The 23250-nt window shown below is 38.7% G+C and overlaps 1 protein-coding gene across 5 annotated transcripts in view; it reads left to right on the plus strand.

The window, feature by feature from the left end:
• CBX5 (chromobox 5) overlaps positions 1-23250 on the plus strand; it is a 49048-nt gene that overhangs the window by 12732 nt on the left and 13066 nt on the right. The window contains exons 1-4 of one of the 5 annotated variants that reach the window (XM_023557102.2): positions 180-481; positions 1479-1544; positions 17129-17307; positions 21489-21675. In XM_023557102.2, the coding sequence (XP_023412870.1) occupies positions 17171-17307; positions 21489-21675 (324 nt within the window). In that variant the 5' untranslated portion in view covers positions 180-481; positions 1479-1544; positions 17129-17170. Of the gene's footprint in view, positions 1-177; positions 482-1478; positions 1545-15212; positions 15296-17128; positions 17308-21488; positions 21676-23250 lie in introns of those variants that run through there. The other 4 variants (XM_010597287.3, XM_003405065.4, XM_010597274.3 and 1 more) reach the window with 4 other exon arrangements.

Genomic DNA, 23250 nt, shown 5'->3' on the forward strand with positions numbered 1-23250 from the left:
TTAAGCGTATTTAAATTTTTGGACTCTCCACTCTTCAGATATTACATTCAATTCCTTTTCAAAGCACGCTTACTTTTGTGCGTTAGATAAGAATTTAGACTGTTACAAAATCTTTCGGGTGGGAGGGGTGAAGACTACCTACACACCTACACAGCGCATGTAAAAAAAAAAAAAAAAAAAAAAAAAAATACGGTGAGTTTACGCAGGCGCACTAAGAAGTTCCAGCTGCCACTTGGAACATGTGAAATGGCGGTGGGAGAGGCGGTGAACCTACGGCGCCTGCGTACTGGCGGGAGATGCGCAGGCGTAATGGGCGGAGAAAGGGTCCGGTCTCAGGATTGGTCGCGCAGGCGCAGGGAAAGATCCGTTTTGGCGGGCGGCTGGCGTTGCGCAGAAGGCGGCGGCAGCGGTGGCTTGTGGTCCGGCCTCGCCACAGAGGAACAGGAAAGACGTTAGCCTGAGTGATCACTCTCGATCGCTGGTAAGTGCCAGACAATCTTGCCTACCCGTACGAGGTCTTAAATGGATTTCAGCTGGGCCCGTTATTGTGTGAAATGAATGGACCGCGAGGTGGGGGATAGCGGAGGGGGAGCGGCGATTTGGCCCAACCAATAGAAGAGCAGGGGGCGGGATGTTTTAATCTATGTGGCTTCGTCGGAGCTGTACAACCCAAGCGTGTGACTGGCGAGGTTATAGGCCAATTGGGTCTGCCTTCAGCCACCGACTGATAGGTCCTTGGGCCTTCGGAATGTGGGGGGCGGGTTTTCCCCTCCTGAGTAGCGGCTTACTGAACCAATGAGGACGAAGCGCGCGATAGGTTGGGCTCCATCCGAGAAGCGGGGATCTGACCCCACTTGGGAATGCGGGAGTCGGGCGGTAAATGGATGGACCAAATCTGAAGCCAGTAGGCAAATCGTCCAATCAGCGCTCCAAGAGAAGGAGTCTTACATTTGGGGTTGTAAGGAGGGGAATTCAAAGCCTGTGACGGTGTGTGGGAGTGGATATTTTATCCACAATGACTTCTGTAACGACGCCTTGAGCCTCCATCCCATACACCTCCCTGGTAGGAAAGCCTTGAATTTGGCATTTTTTCCCACATCGGTACATCCCACCATCCATCACACTAGGTTTTGTGGGAAGCAGGAGAGAAATTTTGATTTGGGCAACTAGCTTCTTTAGATGACTGTTAAAACGAACGGGAAACTTCTATACGCTGTCCTGGACAGGCATCAGAGGAAAATCTAAATTATGCACGTTTCTATGGACAAATAGATTTGTTTGTAAATACACAGAAAAAGTTGTGGAAAGGTACACAGCAAAGTGTTACTTCCAGGGATATAGTGGGATGGAGGTGGGTTGGGTTGGTCAGTGGGCACTTAGATCTTAATTGTAATATTTAAATCTTTGGAGGGATAATTGTGATTAAGATTAAATGAAAAATAAAGGTAGCTCTTTTTGTGTTTCCAATTGTAATTCAGGTACTTCTCACCACTTCTTTCCTTCTTACGCCTCTAAAGAGTCTTGTTTTTCCTTTAAGAACTAAGGTGAGTCTTTTTGTTTTTAGAGGTAAGCGCTCTGATTTTAGTTTTTTTTAATATATTTTATTGTTGTGAATATGTATAGCAAAACATACCCCGATTCCACAGTTTCTGCATGTACAATTTAGTGACATCGGTTACATTCCTCTAGTTGTGCAACTTGTTCTCACGCCCCTTCTTTGAGTTGTTCCTCTCTCAACATAAATTCACTGCATCCTAAGGTTTTTATCTAATCTTTTAAGTTGCTGTTGTCACTTTGATCCCATATAGGTGATTCTTAACAGGGCATAATGCTCAAGGCAGACCTTTATCTGAAGTGATTCTTGGTGTGAAAATAATAGGTAACTTTTTTTGAGGACTTAGTATGTGCTAAGCACTTTACAAGCTTTTTCTATGTCTCCGATGCCTATATTTTGGAAACCCTGCTGGCGTAGTGGTTAGAAGCTACAGCTGCTAACCAAAAAGTCAGCAGTTCAAATCCACTAGGCACTCCTTGGAAACTCTATGGGGTGGTTTTACTCTGTTCTATAGGATCATACTAGTTTTTTTTTTTTAATAGGATCACAGGATTGTTATGAGTCAGAATCGACTTGACAGCAAGGGGTTTGGTTAATGCCTATATCTTAGTCTCTGAGGAATTTTTGTCCCTATATCCTTTTTTTTCTTCCCACACTTTTAAAGATTTTTAGTCTCTCTTTGTTATTCCTTTGACGATGTCTGAATATGGAGAAGAAGGAAGCTGCTTAAGGAGGGTTATATTTAGGTGTTGGGGACAGGAGGACCCATACATCACCTGGATACCTCATTGCCTATTCATTATATTTTCTTCTAGTTTTTTTTTTTTTTTTTAAACAGGACCCATCTATGGGCAATGTTTATTCCAGGATGTTTTGGGAAAATATATAAATTTTCATTACATATTGGCTGTATCAGACTCTTTACTGCTTTATTATTCACTGATTTATTTAAGTCGAGAGAAAAATACTAGGTAGTGTATGGTGATAAACTTGACTGCATATGAGGTACACTTTAGATACTTTTCCTACTTACTGCTCCCCCAAAATGAAAAATTATTTTCCTTGAACTCATAATGAACAGAGATTTCACATTCTCTGGCACTTGCAAAACAACAAAGTTATAATTCTATCTGTAGATATGGTACGATGCAGTTGCTTAGCTTGTAAGAACTGAAGTAAGCTGAGTTTAGGGTGTTTGTCCCCAATTTATTTAGGTTGAGAAAGAGTACAATCTTGACCTAAAACAGGGTTTCTCAACCTTAGCACTATTGACATTTTGATCTGGATGATTCTTTATTGTGGGGGGGCTGTCCTGCGCGTGCCCTGGTAACGCAGTGGTTACGAGCTCAGCTGCCAACCAAGAGGTTGGCGGTTCAAACCCACCAGCCGCTTCATGGCAGTCTGTTTCTTCAAAGGTTACAGCCTTGGAAACCGTGTGGGCAATTCTAGTCTGTCCTATTGGGTCATAATGACTCAATGCCAACAGGTTTGTTGTTGTGTGTTTTTTTTCCGACCTGTGTATTGTAGAATGTTCAGCAGCATCTTTGGCTTCTATCCACTAGATGCCAGTAGCAAGTCACCTATGCTCCTCCCCACCCCCAGTTCTGACCACCAAAATTTCTCCAGACCTTGCCAGATGTGATGGGGAGGGGGCAAAATCTCCACCAGTGTTGAAAACTGTTGTTCTAAAATGAGAGATGCTGGAGTTGATTATCTCTTCAAAATATTTTATTTTACCCACTCAAAATTAAAGAAGGGAGCAGATGAAGTGTTTAGGGAGTGGCTTAAGTTTTCACCATTGCTTTCAATTCAAACATATTGACTGCATCTTGTGTTGGCTTCCCAAAATAATTACAAATATGTTTTTGAAGAAGGTAGATTTTGCTTCAGAGGCTTCTTGCATTTTCATCTGATTTAGCTCTCTTTCCTTTCCTGGGATTCTTTTGGATCAATGTCTCAAACTTTTTTGACTTAGACCCTCAGTAAGAAATACATTTTGCACTGACCCTGTACACAGATTGAAAAAAGTTTCAGTAAACAACTACACGCGCAAAGCACTCTGATATTTTCTCATCTGCAATCTAGTATTTCATTTTCTAAACGCAGGTCAGTTTCCACGGAGCTGATTTCACAGCCTACCACTGTACAGACTCACAGTTCTAGGAAAAACGAAAACACTGAACTTAAGAATACAAAATTGTGCCACCTTATATATTCTCCGAGGGGATTACGCTCTCTCTAGCCCCAGGTACTCAGATTTATACACAGTTTCATCTCGATCCCCTCAATTGATGTATTTATTGGTGTATTTTGCTTTGAAAGATTACAGAACCTTTTTCCATGGTACATGAGTAAAAATTGCCTGTTTTATTGTGAATTCACTTCCAGTATGATAGTTAATACATCTGATGGACATTTGTCTTTGGTGGGGAAATTTAAATGGCTAATTTAAAGAGTTGAGCCTGTATTAGAAAAGTTAGATTTAAAGCACTTGTGCTTAGAATTTAGAGTCATACTGTTGCAGCAAAACCTAAAGAATTGTTTACTAAAAGGGAAAATCACATGTCTTCAGTGGTCTGTCTGAAAAGTAACCTGGAATTTTCTTAGTAGGAGAACAGCAGGATGATAGCTGGGAAATAGAAGGAACATACATTTGAAGTGACTGGAGTTAAATGTTTAGGAAAATTCTGGAGACTCAGGGCCCTTAAAAGTAGCTCTAGAAAAGAGAAAAAGGTATCCAGGATACAGAGGCTTCTGACAAAGACTAATGTTTTTGTTGAGGAGTTAAATTTAACCATGTAGCATGATTTCCATGTTTTGTTGGAATGACCTGTTTAATAACGCCCCACTGTTAAAGCATTTTAGGTTTTGTTGATCCTTTTATTTGGTCTGTTTTTAAGCTGTGCTGTGGGTATTGATTTTAAAAGTTATACGTGACAGTGGGAGATATCACCTGTAACTGATTCTGTATGGCTACTATTTACGCATTGTTATCCATGAACTTGGACTCTGGGCAATCATCTTTTTTCCCTGACATAAACTTTGATTTCCCTTCCCTGCTTATAAAGGATGGCTTTTATTGATAACTGTACCAATGGGAAGGAGTCCAGGTCATCCTGAGAAGAGCTGGCTTGCACAGAGTCCAAGATACAGATTTGTTGGATTTCTGTAAGCCATTTGAAGCCACGGATTCATTTCTGATGACAACTTTACACTTGTGTTGGCAGAACACCCACAGTGACAACTGCTGCCTATGTTTAGTCTGTCCAGGAGCTCTACCAGTGAGCGTGTTTAGGGAAAAACCTACACTGTTCTTGTTCACAGCTATGTAAATATTAGACCTATTTGAGTTTCTCTTAGGTCTGCCAATTTTTTTTTTTTTCCAAACTGCTCCTGTAATTGCCTCAGTTTACCCTTTGGAATGAGGGAGTGAACATTTTGGGCATTCTTTGCATCGCTTGAAGCACAGTTCTTTTCAAATCAGTAATTAACGTTATGTATGTCCAGTTTTGTGATTTTTTAAATTTCCCTGTGTATTAGTTTCCTGTAGCTTTTGTGACAAATTATCCCAGATTTGCTGGTTTAAAACAAGAGGAATTTATTCTCTCATAGTTCTGAAAGCCAGGAAAGTCTGAAATAAAGGCTGTGGCAGGACTGAACTCCTCTGGAGGCTCTATGGGGAAATCCGTTCCTTGTCTCTTCCTGCTCCCGGTTGCTATCAGCATTTCTTGGCTTGTGGCCACATCTCACTGTGTTCTGTCTTAACGTCTCCTCCACTGAATATCTCAAAACTCTCTCTGTCCCTGCCTTATAAGATACGTGTGATTTAGGGCCCACCTGCAAATCCAGGATAAACTCCTCTCAAGATCCTTAACTTAATCACATCTTTTGTCATACAGTATTCACAAGTTTGGGAAGTTAGGATATGGACATATCTTTTTGGGGGGCTACCATCCAGCCCATTACATTCTCATTTCCTAATTCCTGTTCAAATAAATTTGACCTGAAAATGTTTAAAAAGGTTGTTTAAAAATGAAGGAGAGGCAACTGAAAAGGGGGGGAGAATAGGCTCAGGAAACCTGGGTTCTCTTCCCCCTTCTGCCATTAACTAGAAGTGTAGATTTGGGTGAGCCATTTGGTCTTTTTGGTCTTTATTTTCTCCAGTTTATATGGAGGAGTTGGATACCAGCCAGTTGCTGTCAAGTTGATTCATGGTGATCCTATGTGTGTCAGAGTAGAACTGTTCCACTGGGCTTTCAATGACTGATTTTTTCAGAAGCAGATCACCAGGCTTTTCTTCTGAGGCACTTCCAGGTAGATTCAAACCTCCAACCTTTCAGTTAGCAGCTGAGCACATTAACCATTTATACCACCAGGTGATAGATAATAGTGTTCTAGACTTAAAATTTTTGTGGACTCTAAGTCTTGGAGTTTGTTTTTGAAGTAATAATTATAAATTCTTGTTATTGAAGTAGTAATTTTAAATGTGAATCAAGAACTCATACTAACATTTTGGACCAGCGTAGATCTAGTTTTCTTGCCTAGGACTGAAGACTGAGTTGTTGGCAGATGTCAGCTCCTCAGGGAATTAACAGGATAAAAAACCTTTACTTGTTAACTGTGTGTTTAAACCTTTTGAAAGAAAAGACTTTCTAAAAGGATGTAATGGGCTAGCTGGGCCATTTTGATTCATCCTGCTGAATAGGAATGGTAACAATAGCTATGAGACTGTGAACTGTGTCGTCTGGACTTCTTTCCCAGGTAATAGTTGTTAGTTGCTGCCAAGTCGATTCCGACTCATGGTGGCGACCTGATGTGTGCAGAGTAGAACTGCTCCTTAGAGTTTCCAAGGCAGTGACCTTATGCAAGCAGACCTCCAGGCCTGTCTTCCGAGGCTCCTGTATGTGGGTTTGAACCTCCAACCTTTCAGTTAGTAGTCACCCATTTAACCGTTTTGTCACCCAGGAACCTATCAGGGAATAGTAGTTGGTAAAAATTAAACACTGACAGATTTTCTGCTTGAAAGAAGCTGGGACATGTACAGGGTAAAAAAATTTTACCTTCATTCTTATTCTTCAGACTTACTAACTGACTGTTCCATTGTGCTTCTTTGCTAGGAAGAATACTAGAAAACGTGGAATTGAGATGCTGTAGTTAAAAGGACTGTTACAAGATCCATTTTAAAACATGTTCTCATTTTTTATTTATTCCTTGGAGAGGAAGAAATAAATTGAATTCAAGTATTTCTCTGATTGTAATCTACATTTCTTAGAATAAAGCAAGTTCATATCTGAGCCAATGGGCATAATTATGTTGGAATAAAATGCCCTGTGCTAAAAAGGTCAACTAACAGACTGAGAGATCTATCTTACGTTTTGTTTCTGTGGCAAATCCTTGAACTCTGTGTGCTTTGTTTCTCATCCCTAAATCAGTAAAACTCAGTTACCTCACAGGGAGTTGTAGAGAGTAATATACTGCTAATTTGTTCAGTGTTTCACAACGATAAATTATACCTAAGGATCTGATAAGACATAGGCAAACCTCATTTATATGAGTAGATGGAGACAAGCATAGATAAAACTTAGATAATTCAGAAAATTTATTAAAGTTATTTTTAACTTTCTCTATTACCAAATTTTTTACCCTCTATTAGCTGTATATTTTTCGGTGTTTTCTTGTTCTTTTTTCATGCCAGACCTGTGAAATAGGTACCAGGTCAGGTGACAAAGGGATTAATTCATCAAGAGAACATAACAAACCTAAACGTTTATACAACTAATAATAAAGCTTCAAAACACATGAAGGAAAAACCAACAGAACTGAAAGGTGAAATAGACATTTGCAATTACATGGATATTTCAACATCTCTTCTCTCAATAATTGATAGAAGAAGACGACAGAAAATCAGTAAGGAAATAGACTTGAAAAGCACTATCAACCAACCTGATCTAATTGATAACTGTAGGGTACTCCACCCAAGGACAGCATAATGCACATTCTTTTCAAAGGTACATGGAACATTTAGCCAAGATAGACCATCCCCTTGGCTATAAAATAAGTCTCAAATTTAAGAAGATGTGATCATATAAAGTATGTTTTCCTACCACATTGGAATTAAATTTGAAATCAATAACAGATGTCCAGAAAATCTCCAAATATTTGGAAACTAAACACACTTCTAAAGTAACTCACAAATCAAAGAACAAATCACAAAGAAAATTAGAAAATGTTTTGAACTGAATGAAAATGAGAACATGAGATACCAAAATTTGTGGGATGCAGTTAAAGCAGTGTTTAGAGGGAAATTTATTACATTAAACGCTTCAATTAAAAAAGAAAGGTCTAAAGTCAGTGACTTAAGTTTCTACCGTAAGATCCTAGAGAAAGAAGAGTAAGTTTAATCCGAAGTAACCAGAAGAAAAGAAATAATAAAGATAAAAGCAGTAATTAATGAAACATAAAAACAGTAAAGAAGATCACTGAAACTGAAAATTGGTTATTTGAGAAATTCTATAAAATTGATAAACTAAGCAAATCTGATCAGGAAAAAAAAGACACAAATTGCCAACATCAGGACTAAAGGAGGAGGTATCATGACACTAGAGACATAAAAAAGGTAGCAAGGAAATATTATAAACAACTATGCAGTAAATTCAATATCTTGGATGAATTACTTCTTGGAAGGACATAAATTACCAAAGCTCACTTAAATACAGAATCTCACTAGGTCTGTATTAAGGGGCCTTGGTGCTCAGCTGCTAACGGAAAGGTCAGCAGTTCGAACCCACGAGCTGCTCTGCTGGAGAAAAATGTGGCAGTCTGCTTCCAGAACGATTTACAGCCTTGGAAATCCTGTGGGGCAGTTCTACTCTGCCCTGTAGGGTCGCTGTGAGTCGAAATTGACCTGACAGCAATGGGTTTGGTGTTTATCTATTAAAGAAATGGAATTCGTAGTTAAAAGCCTTCCAGCTAAGAGAACTACAGGCCCAGTGGCTTCGTTGGTCAATTTTACCAAACTTTCAGGGAAATAATATCAACTCCACACACTCTTGAAAATAGAAGAGGAGGGAACACTTACCAAAGTATTAGTTGTTTTTTCATCTACTGTCAGACATTTTATCTTCTATTCATTTGCTTTGTATTTTTCAAACAGATCTGTGGGATTAAGTAGAGGGTATAACCAACAACCAGGTTAAGTGAACTGTCTAATTTGACCTTTTAGTGATCTAGTTAGGACAGAACCCAGGTCTCATTCCTTGTGCTGATCTTTCTACTGTTAACAAGTTGTCCTTTTTAGTAGCCCCAGCTTTCAGAGATGGTACGGACCAGTGCTGACTTAACCAAGGAGAAACTTTAAAAACCCTCAGTACCCATGCAGTGCTTGATACATATTATGCCCTCAATAAGTTTTTCATAACCAATCAAATAATTTTAGAGCACGGTTCAGAGTTGCGGTATTAACCATCCCTTTGGCGTAGGGTTTGAATTAGGAATGTAGTTGGAAGCTAGAACAAAAAAGTCAGGAAAAGCTTTTTTGGCATAAGTTACACATCAAAACAGTCAGTTGAAGAGCTGGGTGGTCTGAAATTGACCGTCCCTTTAGCCATTTATCTGCTGGTGGCCTTTCTTTGCATTTAACTATCGATATATCTGAAGTGTGGAGCACACTTTTATATCGTAGCATAGTAACTCACACTTAAATGTCAATAGAGACACTTGCAAAGCCTCCAAGGTTCAATAATTTCTGGTATGGGTTTGTTTCTCCTGTCATCACCCATTATGTATTTTTTTACAGCTTTTAAATTGCCACAGAGAGAAATTGGTCAGGCTCATAATAGATGGCCAAGAAGCTGTCGAGAATCCTCTTATATGGGATGGGGAAAAGTTCAATACAGGTTGACTTTATCTAAATTGTAGGCTGTGACTTCAGTGTAATTCACATTGCACATATAGAGCACAAAATTATGCCATATGTTGAAGGAATGGTCTCTTACTCCCTGAAGTTTTACAGTCTGAGTTATTCTTACTCCAGTTATACAAAAACTCTTTTGTTAACATGGATTAACGAGATTTTCATATATTAGTTTAAATTTTAATGTCTTTTCAACAATTAGAGATATTTTAGAGGTTTTAGTTTATGATTATGCAAATTAATTTTAGTACCTTTGCTAAACTAAGACTGTGCGAGAACCTAAACTATCTAGCTTAGTATAGGCTCTTCCATACAATAGAGGATTTGTTGAAATGACCTGAAGGGGTCTTTGTAACTCAAGCTGCTGATATCCAAAACCTAGTAAGCTAGTTGATGTCAGCGCTGAGTCTTAATTTTATGACTGATGTTTGGAAAATGTTCTGTGACCATAATTTTATTTGGGGGTGGGTACTCCAGTTCTCTCTCAACCCTTCCACATTGTGTGAACATGATCTGCCAGGGTGGTATCGTGTATAAATCTAAGATTCGTGGTGATCTACTCAAACGTTGCTATTATCCACTTTTCTTAGGAGTAATTTATGATGGAATAGCCAGGTTCTTCGTGAGAGGTGACAGGGTCTACTAGTTCATGCTTCATCGCATTTAATTAAGAGAGGAGTGGGTGTGAGATTAACACCCACCTGAGAGTTGAGGGCCTTGAGATGAGTTCAGTGCATTCCAAGGAGAGTTGTTGGAAAGCACCATCTGGAAGACATTTTCCATAGTGGTGCCAAGTTCTGCTTTCTCATAAATTTTGAACAATTGGATATCCAGCCTCTTGCCTACTGGCGAGTTTAGGCGTGCCCTAAGTTTAAAGAAGACTGATACTTGAGAGAAGACATCTAGTAGCTTTTAGTAAAATAAATCACATATAAAATTACTTTGTGAGACGGTGATCTGGTAATGAGATGCCAAGAATTTGTGTGTTGCTGCTAAATATACTAGTTTTCCAGAATGATAAACTTCAAGCAGTTCTGAGAAATGAGTCCTGTAGTCCACATTCATTTATATTTTTAAATAGTGATCAGAGCTTGGGGTAGTACAGCCAAATAAAATTTACAAGACAGCAATTATCTCCATTTATAATGTATGTGTTTTAATCTAAAAGAACAAAGGGCCCTTTACTCCCTTACTCACTGGAACAGGAGGCATGGATAATCAGCAAACAGGATACTTTGCCCCAGAATAGTAATTCTGTGACTGTGGTTGTAGCAGTGCCTTGGCCTGATTTCTAAAAGATCACGATCTGGAGCTGAGCTAGCCAAAGGGAAAACATTTCCTCTTTCGACACTCCTGTCTATTAATAAAGTTTTGTTGTCTGTATGTGCCTTGTTAATGATAGGGGTGTTAACGACCACAGTTAATCTTTCTCCTCAACTCTTTCCTAATCCAGCCTCTTAAATAGACATTTAAAAAGCTTTTAACTCTTCTTGAGTTGGGTGCTCATGAGCTTTTGGTGGAGGTGTAGTGATAGTTACCAGCCCATTTAACAAAACCTGAGACAGTCGGGACCTTTGTAATGTGCGTCTCTTTGCTGTTTTGTTAAAATGGCTAATACTTTGGAAATCATAAATCCAGTGGGAAAAAACATCTTTATAAGAGGGTCTTTTAGTTTTGTGCTATGTGTGTAACATGCCTAAGACCATCAGTACTTCAAGATGCATAAAGACCAAAGAACAGATGTAGGGCAGATTAAAATGGTTCTGTAAATTGGTTTGTTTTCATCGGGTTTATTTGCAGCAATAAGGCTGTATAGAGGACTTCTTGAAGACAATGCTGTAGCTGACAGTTTAATTTTTAACCAAGCCACTTCTCTTTCCCCAGGGACATTAGATGAGCAGTGGGAATCTCTCAAACCCGGGCCAACTGAAGTCACGCATCAGTGGCATATTAAATTAATCCATGTGATAGGGAGCTTTACATATGCCCTCGCCCTTCCCTGGTCTTTAGCCCTGGCTTGCTTTCTGGAGGATTTTGCCTTCTTAGTAGGCTTATGGAGTTCTGGTGGTGCAGTGATTAAGAGCTCGGCTGCTAACCAGAAGGTCGGCAGTTCGAATCCAGTAGTTGCTGGCTCCTTGGAAACTATGGGGCAGTTCTACTCTTAGTCTGTAGGGTTGCTGAGAATCAACTCAGTGAACTGGGTTGGTTTTAGTAGGCTTACAGAATTTATATTGAAAGTCTAAAATGAGAGAGCATATTGATTAGGCCTTTGGACATTTAGTCTGGTTACCACCTCCTACTAATTGTTTTTCATTCCTTTTTAAACAGTACAAAGAAAGCTTAGAGAAATATTTAGAATTATATATGCTTTTGGTTATGTGGTGATGAAAATAAAATTTGCTATACCAAGCTCTATGCAAAGCCACTAAGACAGCTGGCATTGACTAAGACAGTGGTGACTGAAGGGACTAGAGCAGAGTCTGAACTGGACAGAGCAGACACCAGAGACCCATGTGGGTGATTCTGTGGTTCTAGGATTGATAAGTTAATGCAAAGAGCTAACCATTGCATTTCTTTTCCTTCCGGATCTCTCCAGCTTTGTGTAATGCCTCCTTTTTTCTCTTTGTAATTGCTGGGGACTTAGTTTTTAAACCTCTTCCTTTTACCCTTATTTGTATGGGATATTTTTCCCTCTTCTCTTTCTGCTTCACCTCCTCACCTCTTCCCCCCGCCCTTTTTTTTTTTTTTTTGGATGATTCGTCTGTTAAAGGAGTCTCCTGTCCTCCTGTCAGCGGCTTGGAATGTGGGTCCTGACTGCCTGACCACAAGCTCTTTGATGTTTTTTCCAAGCCTTCCTACCTTAGGTGCTTTTCCCAGCATTTGGAAGCCTGTAATGTGAATTTGCCTTGCATTGTTGACATGAAGGGTTGGTGGAACCTGCGGTTTTCTCCTGTTCTTATGGATTTTAGTTGCTGGAATCCACCTATAGTTGTTGATGCCTTTACCAGAAAGTTCCTGATTATACTGAAGAGAGGGCTGAGAGCTGCCATGCCTGAAAGATGCTCTAGAAACTTGAGAAGCTGCTTGCCCCTTCCCGTGGAGATTTCCACAAGGATAAGTTTGCACTCAGAGGCTCATCCTCTCTTCCTTCTGTCGTGGTCTCAGGATTCTACCTTAATCACTCCATCATCCTGCCAGCCATGTCTCATTTCTCATACTGGAACGTTCCCTCCTCCCAAGCTCGGCGTGAACCACCAGTCTGGATGCTTTATCTGGTCCAGGCTCTAGCCCTTAAATTGTTCGTCTGGCTTTGTGTTTCATTTGACCCTAATACACTGGGTCGCACTGTCTAAAAGAGAATTATGTCCCCTCCGATGTCTGAGTGCATTTCTCATTTCTTACTGCTGCTCCTGAGCAGATCTGTAACTTCAAGGTTAAGATAAGACACATTCCATCAGAACTATGTCGTCATCCTTGCCAGCTTCTGATCTGTGACTGTCCAGGAGATTTACAAGACAATTGCATGCCATTCTTTACAGAATATTATGGTTGGACTCTGACTCCTGGCATCAGGCCCAATTTCATTTGTCAGCTGTTACGAAACCCGTTTCCAAAAGAGAAAGGGACCTCAGTCCATGTGCCCTTTAGGTAGTTCTTAAGGGTGGAAAGGAGGGAATTGATCTATTTCCTGATGTAATTTTAGGGGGAGAAGTGGACACCAGAATATTTTTGTTCATTTCCTTGCTAAATTCACTGTTTTTTTTTTTTGAAGATTTTTAGCAAAATGTTAGTGTTGCTGTCATTCTTTTCTGTCCTTTATCCCTTCATAGAATTACTGTCAGGTAGTCTTTTAATTTTGTAATTGGCAATGCTTTTCTGAGTTTTAAGGAAATGGAATAAGTGTTTTACCCTTGAGAGAAAACATACCTGCCCTAGTCTACCCACTAGAAAGGTTTATTAGTTTCGGGTGCCTAGTTAACAAAAACTGTTACTCTTTTCTTGCCATTTACTGACACTTTGAACTGCAGGAGTTACTTTACCCTGTTGTGTGTGATATGGTTTAACAGCTGAGGAATTTGGAAGGTCACATGTTTCCTGCTGCTGTTATATTCAGCCCTAGCATATTTTTACAAAAGCTTCTCTTTCGGGGACATAACAGCTCTTTGGTTTCAACATAAGCGCACTCTTTCCCAAAGAGGTAGGCAGTGGGGATTTATTTGGCATGTTTTAGTGATGCAGGATTAGATCTGAAATTTATTTACACAGGATCACACATGGCAAGTTAATCACAGAATCAGGACCCTGATCTAATTCCTTTGGCATTGTTTCCATATCCTTTAACTAAGAAAAGTTAAAAAAAAAAAAAAAAAAAAGAGTTGGAGAAAGAAGACCAAAAAGGCAGCTTGCACTCAGATTTCTTGATAGTGCCATTCAAATTTGAGAAAATTCCTTGTAATCGATTTTTTTTTTTTTAATTTTACTTTCATACCCTATAAAACCAAACCTGTTGACCTTGAGTCCGTTCTGACTCAGTGACCCTATACGACAGTAGAACTGCCCCTTAAGGGTTTCCAAGGAGCAAGCGCCTGGTGGATTCCAACCACTGACCTTTTGGTTAACAGCCTTGGTTAGCAGCCGTGGCCTGCTGTAGCTCTTAACCATTGCGCGACCAGGGCTCCTCATACCCTGTAGTTTCTTCTTTTTGACCGCCAAAGTAATCGCCGTTTTCTGCTTTTTTCCTCAGTTGCGGTTTTTGCTTTTTTTTTTTTTTTGGTCCCTTTTCATTACTCTCCTGTGACAGCAACCTCTGACTAAAGACCCTTATCTGTTAGCAGAGCAGGTTTAGGGGCTCTCAAAAATGTTCTTTAGAGCCAAGAGAAAGGAAAATTTATGGAACTTTGAGGTCTGTAAGTATCTTTTTCCTTTATCTCAGTCCTCAAGTACTAGGTATTGTTATAAAAAAAAAAAAAAGGGAGTTGTTATTATATGATATATTAATATATATCAAAAATATATATCAAGTGGGTAATAGTTATTAAGAAATCTGGTAACATTACAGAGACAACTAATTAGAAGAAGTGGTCTTAAATATAACAGTAATGGTTGTCGCTGAGCTGTTCCCTCTTTTTTTATTTTAACTACTTAGTGGTTTGTTTTTCTTTTTCCTCCCTAGTTATGATTTCACTTGAAAATGTGTGTTTTGGTAGTGCGTCAAGTCTCTGGATTCTGTTTCTGTATCTAGTAATCCCCCAAAGAAGGAAAGTTGTATCTTTTAGTTATCTCCCTGCTTTTTCCTGTTATTTTTCCCCCTCAGGCAATTTTAATTAACTGCTCAGTGACAGATGGTACAAAAGGCCTTGTCCAAAGTGCTCCTGGTGGGCAGGATTAGGGGGTGGTGGTTTGTACTGATCCTTCTGTAGAAGGACCTAGTCTTTCCCCTCCCCCTTCCAGTAGAGCTGTAATCCTGTTAGGTGATCTTAAAATGCTGATGATTGATTTACAGTGCTCTTAGTGAAATTTTTAGAGAAATAAGCACAAGTTTTTAAAACCCTGGAAGCAATTCCCTTGAGGCCAAGGAAGGTACCTTCCAGTTTCTCCACCCAGTCTTTACTGAAAAGGAAAGTTAAGCCTTTTAACTTTTCCGTTTGCCTCTCCCCCCTTGGACTAGTACTGCTGCCAGTTGCCATGGCAACGGACTGGGACAGCTGCGCAGTGGCGCCCAGGCAGCTGGGTGGGGGCGGGGGAGCAGCCAGCCCGCCAAGCCCCAGACCTAGGAGGGGAGGCCCCTCCTGTTAGCCCAGAGGGAAAGAAAGAACTGGGGCGATCCGGTAGGTAAAGCAGGGAACCCCCATTCATCTTCTACCTTTGGGGCTCCTCTTCTGCATGAAGGTACAAAGGGAGATTTTCTTCTTCCCTCCCTCAAACTGAAGAACACATATGTAAATCCTTGTTTTTCCTGGTGAGGCAGGGGAGGCCATAGCCACAATGCTTAACTGCATGCATCCAACATGGGGCTGGTTTTAACCCTAGCGCTCTGACCTAAACTGCTCAGCTCCCGGAAATTCCAAGGTGAGTGAGGGTGGGGGTGGGGTGCTCTCGCTGGAATATGCCATTTCCTGTCTCTAGTGAGCTTGGAGGCTGTTTTTATTTCAAATAAACCAAATCAGATATGTTTTCTTCAAGCTTAGGGCTCCCTTCTAAATTCATGGAGAAATTATTTTAACCCCCCATACCTACATTCTTACCTACTCCCTCTTCCAAACAAAGTGTTTTAATGAAAATGGTTTAATTACAGGACAGTAATGGGTACAGGCAATTTTTTGTATGGGTAAACCTATTGCTAATAAGTTCTGGAGATACGGTTTCCAACTTTCTTTTTTTGCATATTATAAATTTGAAGTAAATTGATAAATGCAACTTTTGTATCACTTGATTTGAACATAATTCTGAGATTAGTAGTTGCTCTTTCTATTCCTGGGAGCGGTCTTCTGGTCAGGATGGAAATATTTTAAGGAGTGCTGAAAAACATCTTTAAAGATGACAGCAAAATAAAAATGGAGTTCAGCTAAGAAAACAATTCCTGCTACTCTGTAACCCAGACTGTAGGCACCATTTAACATGGTTAAGGAAGAAATCTTAAAAATGATGATGGTAGCAACAACATTGTAATTTAAAAAACTAGATCCTCTGTTGCGTACCCCCTAGTGTGCATATTTCTGAGTTTAACTCAATTTCCATTTGTGTTGCCTTGCTGCAGCTTTCCTTGGGCCTATGAATGGTTCCTCTGTGTTTTGAGACTTCATGTTGATGCTGAGTCTGGGGCCAGACTTCTTTTTCTTCCCCCTCTTCCTTTGGCCCGAAGTCAATGTCAGTTGAGAAGAGAGGAGAGGTTACCTTCTTAACTATTTGGCTTAGTTGAGCCTTGGGAATTACTGAACAGTCAAGTGACTAATTTTGAATTTAAAAATAAAAATTCTTACTCCTTCCTGCCCTAAACCCCTCCCCTGCTCCCACCCCCCCACCCCCATCCATGAGTTTGCTAAAGGAGGTTTAGTGTGTTTGAGATGTCAGCCTTGCTTTTGTGAGCTGATGGATACTCTGAAGGGACAAGCTCAATTTGTTTAAGGGAAATGTACCGAGTCACTGAAAATGTGGTGAAAGATGCCTGAGCAGACCGTTTTTATGCTGCTAAGAGACTGGTCAAGATGCTCAGGCAGGGAAATTAAATTTTGGTGGCTTTTGTTTGTTTGTTTGTTTTTATAAAGAACTTCATTCACTCTGGAGGAAAGATTTTAATTCTATTAAGGCTCTTTTAACTCTGAAGATTTTCCACATTTCCCTTTGACTTCTTGGCTTGTGAATAGTTACAAAAGTAGCCAGGGGTAACATACCACACTACTTGCCTTTTAGGATCTGAAATTAGAAGAGAGAGACAATTGTGGCATCTAATAACTTTGGTCTGTTTAACTGAAAGGAAAGTTGTGGGTGGGGCTTGACCTATTTTTTTAAATTAAATTCTTGGTATTCATCTACAGAATGCTCCAGGACCCAAGAGAAGGCTATGTGGCAACTTTGTGTTCTGCCCCCTACATCCCATCCAGGCAAAACAAAGTTTTAACTCCTCACATTGATTCTAATCATATTGTCCTTCCCATTTGCAGGAACCTGGTGGCCTTAGTTCTTCAGGTGAAACAGTGTGAGACATGGGAAAGAAAACCAAGCGGACAGCTGACAGTTCTTCTTCAGAGGATGAGGAGGAGTATGTCGTGGAGAAGGTGCTAGACAGGCGTGTGGTTAAGGGGCAAGTGGAGTATCTACTGAAGTGGAAAGGCTTTTCTGAGTAAGTGTCCTCTCTCAGGCTTTAGAACTCTGCAGGAGTAGTCTCATTTGGTTTACTTCCCCATGAACCACTGCCATCTTTGTCTTTCTCCTTCTCCTACCTGCATTCCTTTCTTAAGAGTCAAAAGACATAGCAGTAAATGAAAAAAAGTCTCCACTCTTGTGAGCTGACCTTCTATTGATACTCCTTTTGGGAGGCAGTATAATGAATTGGTTAGGTGCACATGTTGCCTGGATCCAGATTCTTGTTCCACATCTATGATACAAACTGGTTAACCTTGGCAAAATTACTTAATCTTTTTTTCCTCCTCTACAAAATAGGGATAAAAAATAGTGCTTGCACCATAGGGCTTCTGGGTAGATATACAAAGCCTGACACAGATAAGCTCCTGGTAAATATAAACTGTTATTGTTACTATTCTTTTGGATACAACTAAGCTAAAATGTATAAATTAAGCAAAAAAGAAGAAATCAATCCTATAGCCCATAACTCTCCAAAATGATCCTTGGATCTCAGAAGTGTTGCAGAACAAAGCACCCATCTTAAGGAGAGACTTAAAGCTGAGGCCACATTTTTTTCCCCAAAATTTTATTTTGAAAAATTTCAAACATACAGCCAAAGCAAAAGAAATTTGCAGTACTCAAATATAAAACATAGTTTCTGCTTTTTAAAAACTTATTTATTTATTTATTTTTTGGTGGTCTTTCTAAACTTTAGAAACTTCTTGGCAACATGGTTTTTTTTTTTTTTTTTTTTGGTATGGTAAATATGCGTAACAAAACATTTGCCATTTCAACATTCTTCATACGTACAGCTCAGTGATACTGTGTTCATCATGCTGTGCAGCCATCACCAGTGTCTGTTTCCACATTTTTCCATCATCTGTAACAGAAGCTCAGTGTCTCCTAAACAATGAGTCCCCTTTATCTCTCCCTCCTACCCACCACTGGTAACCACTAATAACCTTAGGTCTATATATACTTGCCTGTTTTAGATATTGCACATCAGTGGCATCGTACAATATATGACCTTTTGTGACTAACTTATTTTACTTAGCATGATGTTTTTGAGGTTAGTCCATGTTGTAGTGTATATCAGGACTTCATTTCTCTTCATGCCTGCATAATATTCCATCGTATGCATGAACCACATTTTGTTTATTCATTCTTCTATTGATGAACATTTAGGTTATTTCCCTCAATCACTGCAATAATCAGAAAACAAGGATCACAGCTACTGCGAATAGTGTTGCAGTAGACATTGGTGTATATTCCTATTAACGTTGTAATGTATTAATAGAATATTAATATATTCCTATTAATATTAATATTACAATTAATATTATATTAATAGGATAAATCTCTTTATCAATCTCTTTATCATTCTCTTTTAAAAGACCTTAAAAACCCTGTTTTTAAATCGCAGAGCCTTAAGAATGAATTGTTGACTACAATCTTTGTTAGGTAGCAACTGGCTTTTGTGTTGAAATGCTAAAGTAAATTATTCTCTTCTTTAGAATAAATAGGAGTACAAACTGAAAGATGGAAGAAATAGATTAGAGGCGAAATACCTAAGACTATATAATCATTAGGCATTTTGATTCAATTTCTGATGAATTATCTTCCCAGGGTGCCTGATAACAAAGAATGAATTTCTGTGAACCCCAGTGAACTGATAGAAGCTGGTTTGGGCTCTAGAGTAATACTGTCCCATAACAATATAATGTAAGCCACGTATGTAATTTTAAACTTTCTAGGGTCACATTAAAAAAAAGATGAAATTAATTTTAATGTTTTATTTAACCCAGTATACAAAAAACATTCAACATTAATCAATATAAAAATTATTAATGAGATATTTTACTTTTTTTTTTTCATACTGGGTCTTTAAAATCTAGTGTATATTTTACATTTTATAGCACATCTCAGTTCAAACTAGCTGCATTTCAAGTACTCAGTAGCTAATTGAATATAATAGCTTTAAAGTATAGGATTTACTAAAAGACTCAATATTTTGATAATGCCTTTGGATAAAGGTGTGAGTCAGTAGCCTTTGAAACCTACAGAAGGTGATTTTATTACATGGATCAGGATTTCTTATCTGAAGCACTTGTTGGCATTTAGATTCAATGCTTAGCATCTCTGGGCCTAGAGCACTAAATGTGGGTAAGGCCTTCCCCCAATCACCCCAACAATCATAAAATGCCCCCCGGATTTCTAAAGGGGAGCAATATCACAACTTACCCTAGAAATGAGAGCCGAACTAGAACAAGGATCCAGTATCAAATTTCTTTGGTCCTGAAGCCCAGGCTCTTTTTACGTTATACCATGCTGTCTTTTTTGTGTGTGTGTGTGTGAAAATTGGTCGAGTAGGAGCAATGGTAGCAAAATGGTAGAAAAAGCAATAATCCAAATATAGGACTGGTTTTCCTTGCTATCAGCAGAAATTCTTCCCCCACTCCCAAGTCTACTTTGGTGCCTTCACTTCCTCTGGGATAGTAAAACTATGTAGTCTTTTTTTTTCCCCCTCTGATAACTAACTGTGATATATATTTATATATGTGTGCGTATACGTACGTATATGCATATGTTACAAAACAGTTGCGGTTTCAACCTTTTTCACACGTATAATTTGGTGACGTTAATTATATTTATCATGTTGTTCAGCCATCACCATTATCCATTTCCAAGGTTTTCCACCACCCTTAATAGAAGCTTAGTTTGAATTTTAGGGAAAGTTACTGTATACGGAATTTTTTTTCTACAGAGAGAAGTGATATGAGGAGAAGCCTTTTCAGTATTAGTCCAAACGACTTAGAAATACGTTTTGTCTCATTTTTAAGCTCCTTTTGTAGGAAGTTGTTTAGGTCTTGAGTAAATAGCTCAGATGTTTCCCTGGGTAGCATCATTCTGCTTCCTATTTGAATCAGGTTTATGGCATGCGTTCAAACCATCTAAAGATACTTTATTTTAAAAATATCTAAAATTGTAGTGCATTCTTTAAAAGAATTTCCCAAGTCAGTTGAGGGATTACATAAATTGTTTCTATGATGCATTTATGGAGGAGAGCCTGTGACCAGGTGAGGGGTGAAGAGGATACCTGGTCTAGTTTTTCCCAGATAGGTTTATTTCTGGCTTTGGATTTTATAAGCTAATGATGCAATTAGAGGTTTGGTTTTTAAAACCTATGCCAGGAATATAGAGAACAACTTTGAGAATACCAGCGGTTTATTTTCCTCATAATAAGACTCCCTTAATCCAAATTTAATCAGATCATTTAGTTGGTTTTTTATTAATTTGAAAATATATTTTGACTGCCTTGTGACAGTTGACTTGAATCCAGAGCACTTAAACTAATACATTCCAGATTCTACTTCTGAGACTTCTCCTTCTTATCATTTGTCCGTATTCTAATGATTTTAAACCTTATTGCCTTTCAAAAATAACTATTTCTGATCTTCAATAATCTGTTGGCATTTCAAAGTATGAGTAACATTCAAAATATGAGTAACATGTAAGACAGTGTGGAATGGGGTTGCATGATTTGTTAGGTTGTCTGCCTTTCAAGAGTTACATAGCTAAATGATTTTTAGTAAATTTATGGAGTTGTGCAGTCATCACCACAATCCAGTCTTGGGGCCATTTTTATAACCCCCTAAAATTCCCTTGAGCCCGTTTGCAGTTAATCCCAACTTCTACCCTCAGCCTCAGGTAACCACTGATCTGCTTTCTGTTTCTCTAAAAATTTTTTTTTTTACATTTTATATTCATATAAATGGAATGGGACAATATATGGTGTTTTGTGTCGGGTTTCTTTCACTTAATATGTTTTTGAGGTTTTTCAGTGTGGTGGTTGGTATCGATATTTCCTTTTTATTGATGAATAGTATTCCGTTGTGTGAATATACCACATTTTGTTTAGCCGTTCACTGGTTGGTAGACATTTGAATTGTTGCCCGTTTTGGCTGTTACGAATGCTGCTATAAACAATTGTGTACAAGTGTCTGTGTAGACATAGGTTGTCGCTTCTCTTGGATAGATTCTTAGGATAAAATCTGTTATCTCCTTTAATCATAAGGTTGCTTTCCGTTTTGTATACATGTCATTTTGTCTTTAAATAGGGCATTGGATTTTTTTTCCCCCCTTCATTCTTTTGCTTTTTTCTCCATTCCTCTTGCCCAGGGAGCACAATACTTGGGAACCTGAGAAAAACCTTGATTGTCCTGAGTTAATTTCTGAGTTTATGAAAAAGTATAAGAAGATGAAGGAGGGTGAAAATAACAAGCCCAGGGAGAAGTCAGAAAGTAACAAGAGGAAATCCAATTTCTCAAACAGTACTGATGATATCAAATCTAAAAGAAAGAGGGAGGTAAGCTTCCTTTCCCTGTTTTGTTTTTTTTTTCTTCTTTGTTCTTGTTATTGTTTTGTGTTGTTTTCTGTAGACTCTTCTTCCTGAAAAGAAAAGCTTTATTTTCGTTATTTCTGTTCGACAAGGAAAATTGTGGAACAAAGAGTTTCCTGTGTGGTGTGTTGATTAACTACAGCGCCCCCTCCTGGCTAAGTGAGAAACGTAATTTGTGTCCAGTGAATTGTATTCAGTTGGCAAAATTAAATTTCTTTAAAACATTAAACAATTCTCTGCTGTCTCCATAAATGGAAGACTTAGTTATCTTAGAGAGGGAAGATCTTTGGCGAATTTTTTAGGATGGGAAAGGACTTTGAAGTGTTGACCACTTCTCTTCCTTTTTTCTTTTGTTCCAAAGATAGCAATTATTTTCAACCCTTTATATTCCCTCTTTTTTTTATTATTGAGATTAAAATTAACGTAACAAACAATAGTAATTGTAAAGTATACAGTTTGGTAGCATTTATACTCTCAATCCTATTTCTACTTTGAATGAAGAAGTTAATTTTTATCTTCATTTTCAATTTTTTTAATTGTTCAGTCTGTTAAGCGTGTTTATAAAATTTTGGTTTGATTCCGTTGCTTTACTCCTTTTGATCTTTAGCTCTCAAGTAACCCGTACCAGCACTGTTAATTGCCTCTCTTTTTTTATATATATTTTTTCCATCTGCTTGAATGTGCTCACGTGCACATACGCGCACACACATGCGCACGCACACTCCACTGAGCTTCCAGTCCTTTCATTTATTTCAAGGTTGTGAAGGCCTTTGTTGTAAAGGCTGTAACATATGCTTAAACTTTAATAAAATAAAAGCAGACGTTTACTTCGGAGTCTTCTAGCATCACTGCCGCAAAGCACCCCTGTTTACCTTCATTTTACTTGGATACCCATCATTCTAGAGCATTAGTTCTCAACCCTGGCTGCACAGTAGAATCACCAGAAGGGTTTAAAGAAATCTCCAGTGCCCAAGATGCACCCCAGACCAGGTAAATTCCGATTTTTATGGGTTGGACCTAGGCATCGGTATTTTTTAAAGCTCCAGTATGGAACCAAGGCAGAGAACCACTGTTTAGAGATAAATTTTGAAGGAAGACACCTTTTAACTTTGGGAATCCTTCCTGGGGGTGAAGTGAAGCACGTTTGATTTTAAGTGAACTATCTGTATATTTTTGTATGTTTCTAATCTCACCACAGTGCTTGGAGAAGAGTAGACAGGTACCTTTTAATAACGCCAACACACCATTTTCCATTTGTAGTAAAGGGCAAGTTATACTTTGTGCTTCTGTTTCTAATTGGTCTAGCATGTGTTTTCCTGTTGAATTGCCAGAAGTACCTTTACAAAGGCTTAAACAGGTGATTCCTGGCCTCCTTTGGAGAGAAATGGTGATATATGTTTATATATGTGTGTGTGTATACATACATTTATATATGTTACAGAACAGTTGTGATTTCAACCTTTCTCACATACAAATTTGGTGACATTAATTATATTTGTCATGTTGTTCAACCATCCCATTATCCATTTCCAAGTTTTTCCA

The sequence above is a fragment of the Loxodonta africana genome, chromosome 4 (assembly GCF_030014295.1).
Source record: "Loxodonta africana isolate mLoxAfr1 chromosome 4, mLoxAfr1.hap2, whole genome shotgun sequence".
Classification (NCBI taxonomy): Eukaryota; Metazoa; Chordata; class Mammalia; order Proboscidea; family Elephantidae; genus Loxodonta; species Loxodonta africana.